The 7,565-nt window shown below is 47.8% G+C and overlaps 1 protein-coding gene across 1 annotated transcript; it reads left to right on the top strand.

Annotated features, from left to right (window-relative positions):
- Positions 1 to 627: 627 nt before the first annotated feature.
- On the top strand, positions 628 to 4,156 carry LOC136318566 (serum amyloid A-2 protein-like). The gene is made up of 4 exons (XM_066251076.1): positions 628 to 728; positions 1,063 to 1,157; positions 3,267 to 3,405; positions 3,852 to 4,156. Exons 2-4 carry the CDS (start codon positions 1,067 to 1,069, stop codon positions 4,015 to 4,017), a joined length of 396 nt encoding a protein of 131 aa, XP_066107173.1. The 5' UTR covers positions 628 to 728; positions 1,063 to 1,066; the 3' UTR covers positions 4,018 to 4,156.
- Positions 4,157 to 7,565: the final 3,409 nt, after the last annotated feature.

The following is a 7,565-nucleotide window of genomic DNA, read 5'->3' as shown; positions in this document are numbered from 1 at the left end:
ATAAGACACTGCTTCAGGGCTGACAGCGGAGCAGGCCTGTCTGTGCCTTGTAGTCTGTGCCTTGGAGCTGAGAGCCAAGCATACGCAGACAGAGAGGGGAAGCAGCCTTGCAGGGCACCCATGAGATTGGGTGGGTCAGTTTAGGAGCTCAAGGGCTTTAGCCATGAACTCAAAGGGGTTTCATCTGACCATCTGCCATCTGGCCCAGCAGGGACCATCCTGAGGAGATGACCAGTAAAGCAAGGTCCTGGATGGAGGAGAGTCCTCTCACTGCACACCTTCCAGCAGTCTAGGTGTCCCGTCAAGGGCCCACACCCTTTCCGTCCACAGCCCAGATGGCCCTGCCTCGTCCCCTTCACTCAGACAGCAGGGCCGTAATCCTGTCCCGTGGCTGCCAACAAAAAAAAATCCCTGTTGTTTCCTCAGGGTTGCCCACGGGGAAATAACCTGTGGATGAAGATAGCCACTGGTGTTCAGTAAGTTTTACTTTCTACTCTTTTAGGAGAAATGACCTGCAGGGACTTTGCCCAGGTGCCATGTCAGCATTTTCCTCCTCCCCATGTCCCCGGCAGGGAGGGCTCAGTATACATAAATAGCAGTCACCGGTCCCCAGCAGGCAGGGACGGTAGCTCTCCTCCACTGGAATTCAGGTGAGGAACTACTTCAAGAGTGATTGTTTTCCAAAGCTTACTCTGTTTTGTCTTTTCCAGCAAGCCTGTGAATTCATGGTAAAGTATCATTCTGTGTTGAATTTGCCCTGTACGAGGTCAGGGCTGGCGGAGTACAGTTAGTGCTTTATGATTAATTACAGGCTGCTTTAGGACCCGTTTGGTCTTGACGGCACTCTTCCTCCACCAATGCCACCTTGGTGACATCATAGACAGTCTTGGGCTCAGGGCCGATGGGTTCAGAATTGAGGGCCGTGGTTCTGAGTGAGGTTTACCAGGTGCACAACCAGCATCTCTTGAGAACGAGTGCAGATGCACAACCAGGCTCTCTCTGACACACGAATCCTCAAAGGGTTCTTTCCCGTGTCTCCCTGACTCTCCTCTTTCATTCCAGTGCCATGAAGCTCTTCACAGGCCTCGTGTTCTGCTCCTTGGTCCTGGGAGTCAGCAGCCAGGACTGGCTTACATTCCTGGGACAGGCTTATCTCGGTAGAGTCACTGGCGGGAGTGGGATGGGGGTTGGCATTCACGGACACTAGGGTTCACCCTGAGCTCCTTCGGGGCTGAGCTACTGGGTCAGGTATGTGGCCTGATGTAGGAGATGTACAGGGGTTTGGGGAGCTTTTCATCAAACAGACTGAAACCACAGCTCCCAGAGAAAGAACTGTCAGCATTACCAGCTGAAAGGTAAGTTTGACTAGAAGACATATAATAAGCCTTAAAATTGCATAAAATTGTCCTCAGAACAAACTGCACAAAGGATGGTTAAACTATCCATCTTCTCCTCACTCCCTCTCTCTTGCCCTCTTTTTCCTTCTCCGTCCCTTCCTCCTATTTCCTAATTGGACAGTTCAGAGGGACTGCAGCTTAGCTCTTGCTGGGGCTTCCTACAGTCTGGGACACTGTCCCTGCTTCAGTCTGTTGGCTACTCCTTTTCTAGCCTTTTAACTGACGGAAGAGAACCAGTAGCATCTATTGAGTCTCCTGAGGGAACTCAGCCCTTGAATGCAATTTAGGGACCAAGTCTTCTGATGGGCTAAGGTGTGAGGAGTGTTCCATGACTCTTTCAGTGCTAATGAGACACTACTAGGGAACCAGGGACAGTTCTGGTCACCCATTTTAAGTGCAGAAGAACTTGGTGAGGCAGACATCTTCCCCAGCTTTGAAGCTTAGAGCATGTGAGTATGTTGAGTACGGACTAGCTGCCAGTCATCACATCACAGAGTAGAGTCTGACCCGCTGAGGCCACAGTCTTGCCACATAGACGTGCCCGGGTCCCTCTTCCTAAAACTCGGTGGTCCTCAGTCCCATGTGCACACTGGTATCACCTGGAGAGAATTAAAACCTATTGAGGCCCGAGGCCCTCCCCAGAGAGGCTGAGGTAATTGGACTGACAAGGGGTATGGCATCGGACTTGCAAAATATCCCCAGGTGATTAGAAAGTGGCGTCAAAGCTGAGAAAGAATAACACTTTTCTAAGGTTTGCTTACCTCATCAGTCAGGCTAGTTAGAAAGTTACCAGGATGCCATTTATGACACTAACACTCAGAGGGTCTCAAGTGAGAACCAGGTGCGTTCTGTCTGCAGGACCACATTTCTTAGGCGTCAGGCAGAAGTGCTGTGTGTCAGCACCTTTCTCTGAATCTGCTCCCTCTCACCACCTTGCTCACCAAGTTCCCCGACATTAACATGTGTACCTTCATCCTATAACAGAGGTTCTTATTTATGGGCAGTTTTGTGCCTCATGGACATGTGGCAATGTGTGAGGCAATTTTGGTTGTCACGCTGGAGCAGGGGTCCTCAAACTACGGCCCGTGGGCCGCATGCAGCCCCCTGAGGCCATTTATCCGGCCCCCACTGCACTTCCGGAAAGGGCACCTCTTTCATTGGTGGTCAGTGAGAGGAGCATAGTTCCCATTGAAATACTGGTCAGTTTATTGATTTAAATTTACTTGTTCTTTATTTTAAATATTGTATTTGTTCCTCTTTTGTTTTTTTACTTTAAAATAAGATATGTGCAGTGTGCATAGGGATTTTTTCATTGTTTTTTTTATACTCCGGCCCTCCAATGGTCTGAGGGACAGTGAAATGGGCAGTTTTGTGCCTCATGGACATGTGGCAATGTGTGAGGCAAAAGTAAAAAGTTTGGGGACCCCTGCGCTGGAGGAATATGCTGCTCACACCTTGTGGGCAGAGATGCGGGCATTCTGGGGAACGTCCTGCAGTATTCAGGAAGGCCCAGAACAACAGAGAATCACCTGGCCCCAAATTTCAAGAGTGTTGATGTTGACAAATCGTATTGTGAATTGACACCTCCCTTCTCTTCTGTAAATATATGTCACAGAGGCCTAAGTGAGGTGGAACCCATAGATAGTGTCACAGGAGTCAGACAACTGGGTACAGCACAGCTGTGTCCCCACCTAAATGACTCGGTGCAGACTAGAGTTGAGTTCTTCTCAACCTCTGGTATCCAGGTGCTGTGACTACAGGCTGAAATTGAGTCAGTGGTAGATTTTTCATTCTTGATGCCTCTCTAAGGGTGTCACAGTTTTCTGGTGTTTCACCTGATATCTCCTTGCCATGTTCTTTGCTTCCCAGGGACTAAAGACATGTGGAGAGCCTACTCTGACATGAGAGAGGCCAATTTCAAAAACTCAGACAAATACTTCCACGCTCGGGGGAATTTTGAAGCTGCACAGAGGGGACCCGGGGGCGTCTGGGCTGCGGAAGTGATCAGGTAACAGGGCTCCTGGGGATGCAGGGCGTTGTGCAGAGCTTGGCTGACTTTGGGCATCAGGAGGGCATAAACCCTAGAGAAGGACCTACAGGGGCTGTGGGCTCCTGCTCATGTTCTATGCCCACCTTCTCCATCCTTCCACACCAGCGTGGGGCTTGGGCTGCCTACAGAGCCAGAGTAAGGCTGGTAAAGATGTTTGGTTCTGTCCCCAAAAAGAGAAATGAGGGACAAGGACTGATTCCCACCCTCGCCCTATGGGTGCTGTCCACCCAGTGTGTGGGTGGTCACCTCGGAACTGGGTGGGTGTGTCCAGGCTGGGTGAGTGTTTAGCCTCTCTTTCCTGGCTCCTCTCAGAGTCATTAATCCCTGGAAAAGAGAGGGTTAGGAGGGTGGGCAGTTTCTCATCAGCCCCTGATTCACCTCCTACCTGCCCTTCTCCATTCCAGCGATTTCAGAGAGGATGTTTATGGGCGAGCCTTAGACCTTTTAAAACATGGAGACAGTGGTCACGGAGTGGAGGACTCAATGGCTGACCAGGAAGCCAACAGATGGGGCCGGATGGGTGGGAACCCCAATCGCTACCGACCTCCTGGCCTGCCCAGCAAGTACTGAGCTCCTTCACTCTGCTCTCAGGATTCGGGGCTGTGAGCCCCTGAGGGCAGCGACTCCCAGCCATTGAGTTCTGCAACCCCAGACACTGATACAGAGCACATAACAGCTAATAAATGCTCTAGAGCTTGAATGTTGAAAACTGTGTCATATTTCTTGGTATAAGGACTGTTTGTTTGATACCAAGGGTTTTTGGATGGCCACCAATAGGAAGGTTGATCCTGTGCCAATTATTTTGGGAATGGGAAACATAGTGTCAGGTCATATAAGGCAGACACCCTGCACCAACTCTTCTCTGAATTAGACCCTCTCCCCTTCCCAGACTCCACTGGATGCCTTTGTGCTATTTCAGGTCCTTCCATGTCTGGCCTCCTAATTCCCTGTCAGTTATGTCTTGCCACCTTCTCTGTCCCAAGGATCAAGTTCTGTTAGTTTATTTTTTAGTGGGCTCTGTTTGGGGGTAAGGGACACAGCTATGGGAGGATTGGAGCACGAGAATGAGAGAGACAGGAGGGAATGGGAGGGAAGAGAGACAGTAAGAAGCATCAACTCATAGTTGCTTTCACTTTAGTTGTACATTGATTGCTTCTCATACATGCCCTGACTGGGGCTGAGCCAATGTCGACTTGCTCAAGCCAGCTACCTTGGGCTTTTCATGCCAGTGACCTTTAGGGCTCAAACTGGCAAGCTTTGAGATTGTGGGGATGATTCACCCACTCAAACCAGTAACCCTGCACTAATGAGCCCACACTCAGAGCCAGCCACTTTGGAGTTTAGAACAAGCAAGCTCAGTGTTCCAAGTCAATGCTTTATCCATTGTGCCACAACATGTCAGCAATTGCCACCTTGATCATCTGTTCAGTTCTCAGCAACACCTGCAAATCCACTTATTGGCCAATTTCTGTCCATGCCATCAAAGAAATGCCTCCAGTTTTACTTCACTATTTTTTATTACCTTATTGCAAGCTTATATGCTGATATAACGCCACCTTACATGTGACTATTTCCTCACAGCTTCTGCTTATTTACTAGCTCAAGATTGTGGATTGATAGTGAGGACAGAGAGCAGCACAGAGAAGAAACCTTTTATCTGTCAGGGTCCTGTCAGGAGAAAGAAACCAGGAGATAATTTGAAAAGGGAAATTTTAATAAATGGACTATTAACTGATATCAGGATTTAACTGCTAAGGGGTTAAGAATACACAAGGCTGAGATCTGGATCTTGTTGGAAAGTCTGTGCCCCATCAGAGGGCTGATAAAGATCTCTGGGTATCAGACGCCAGAGCTGACAAACAAGAACTCCTCCACAAGCTGCCAGTGAAACGTGGCATGAAACTGCGCAGGGTTGCACTTGAACTCACTGGGAATGCCACTTGGCTCCTGCTAGCTCACACACCACATGGGGGCAGGAGGTGGAATGCCTCTAAACTCCCTGGAAGCCAGCTGTGCAGAACACAATGCTCTGGACAAAATTATAATATGTTCATGTTCCATCCCCCTCCCAACACCCCCCACCAAAGTAGGTGTTGAAGTCTTAACTTACAGTGTGGTTGTATTTAGATTAAGGAAGTAATTAAGGTTAAACGAGGTTCCACAAGTGTGGAACGCTGGTCTAATAGGATTAGTGTCCTTACAATATCATTCATACCAGAGAGCTTGCTTTCTCTTTCTGCCCAGAGGACACAGCAAGGACATGGCATCAGTAAGAAAAGAAGAGAGCTCCCACCAGGAACCAAATGGGTTTACACTTTGATCTGGGTCTTCCCAGCCTCCAGAAATATGAGAAATAAATTTCTGTGGTATAAACCACCCAGTCTATGGCATGCTGTTAGGCACCTCACCTAACACAGGCAGGGTGCTGCTGAAAACATTCAAATCCAGGCGAGGTACCACAAAACTGGTCAGGAAACTTTAGTGGTACCACTGAAACTCTGCGGAGTGAGTGCCACTTGTTGTCCTGATAATGAGAAGAGCACTACAAGAGCTAGAAGGAGCCTGACCAGGCGGTGGCGCAGTGGATAGAGCATTGGACTGGGACGTGAAAGGAACCAGGTTTGAGACCCCGAGGTCGCCAGCTTGAGCACGGGCTGGTCTGGCTTAAGCAAAAAAGCTCACCAGCTTGGACCCAAGGTCGCTGGCTCTAACAAGGGGTTACTCAGTCTGCTGAAGGCCCGTGGTCAAGGCACATATGAGAAAGCAATCAATGAACAACTAAGGTGTCGCAACGAAAAATCGATGATTGATGCTTCTCATCTCTCTGCGTTCCTGTTTGTCTGTCCCTATCTAACCCTCTCTCTGTCTCTGTCCCTGTAAAAATAAATAAATAAATAAATAAAAATAAAACTAAGCCTTAGGGGGAAAAAAAAAAAAAGAGCTAGAAGGAAGAAGGACCAGCACATAGGACCTGGAAGAGGTGTCTTTGTTTACTGCTATCTCTACAGCGCCCTCTACCGACAAATATTAGCATTGTGCCCAGCTGGCACAGTAGAAACCTTAACAGGGTCCAGCTCCAGTATCACAAACAGGGCAAAGAATTGTGGATGTGGAGATGTGGATGGAGCTAAAGGTGGGATATACAATTGAGACTCATAGACATAGACAAAAGTAAAGTGATTACTTGAAGGAATGGGGTGGAGGGAAGAGAGTAAAGCGGGCCAAATATATGGGGACTGAAAATGGTTTGACTGGGTGATGGGCACACAATGCAATCAATAGTTCACGTTTTGGAAATATGCACCTGAAACGTATGTATTCCTATGGATCAATATCACTCCATTCCATTTCATTTCTAAATTCAAAAAAAAGTACATAAAGTGATAACTGGGCATTGAGAACTCCAAAGGGAAGGAGATTAATGGTAAAACGGTATGTACAGAGGAAAGACAAATTTCAGGAGAAAGAAAAAGTAGCAAGAGTCACAGCAGAACTTTCTCATACAGTGCCCAGCAGAAGGCACTAACAGAAGGGCGGGCAGAGGAGATTGGGGAGGTTTGAGGCTGAGTCTCAGAAGGGTGAGTCTATGTCAAAAACAAAGCAGAGCAGGACAGACAGGTGGAGACCGTGACGAGGGACACTGACTGGCAAGAACAGGACACTGTGGAGATTAGGGTGCAGTGGGGTGCTGTCGAGTTCACCCACCTCACTTCATGAGTTGAGTTTTCATTCTGTTCAGCTTTTCCTTTGTGGTGAGGATGAAGTGGTAACTTCCAAGCCCCTTACATGTAGAACTGAAGCTGATGTTATTAATTTTGCAACTGACTATTTTATGAATTTTCCATTAAACTTTGACAAATTAAAATTTTCTGCATATTGAACTTCATGTGTTGTTCTTTTTCATAATATTCTCCTTATACTAAAAAGAGTTTTAGTGGCAGTGGCTAAGTATTTCTGCACACAGAAAAGAATATCTCCCCTTAGGTCAGTGTATGTCAGAATTTGTGGTATGACCCATCCACATTTCAGTTTTCTGGGAGTGTTTGTAGAAAAAGTACCCTGCTGAGCCAGAAACTTGGAGAAAGAGTGGGGCTAGGAATTGGCATTTTTGAACAAAT

Source organism: Saccopteryx bilineata, chromosome 1 (genome assembly GCF_036850765.1).
Source record: "Saccopteryx bilineata isolate mSacBil1 chromosome 1, mSacBil1_pri_phased_curated, whole genome shotgun sequence".
NCBI lineage: Eukaryota > Metazoa > Chordata > Mammalia > Chiroptera > Emballonuridae > Saccopteryx > Saccopteryx bilineata.
This window is presented reverse-complemented; position numbering and strand designations above follow the sequence as displayed.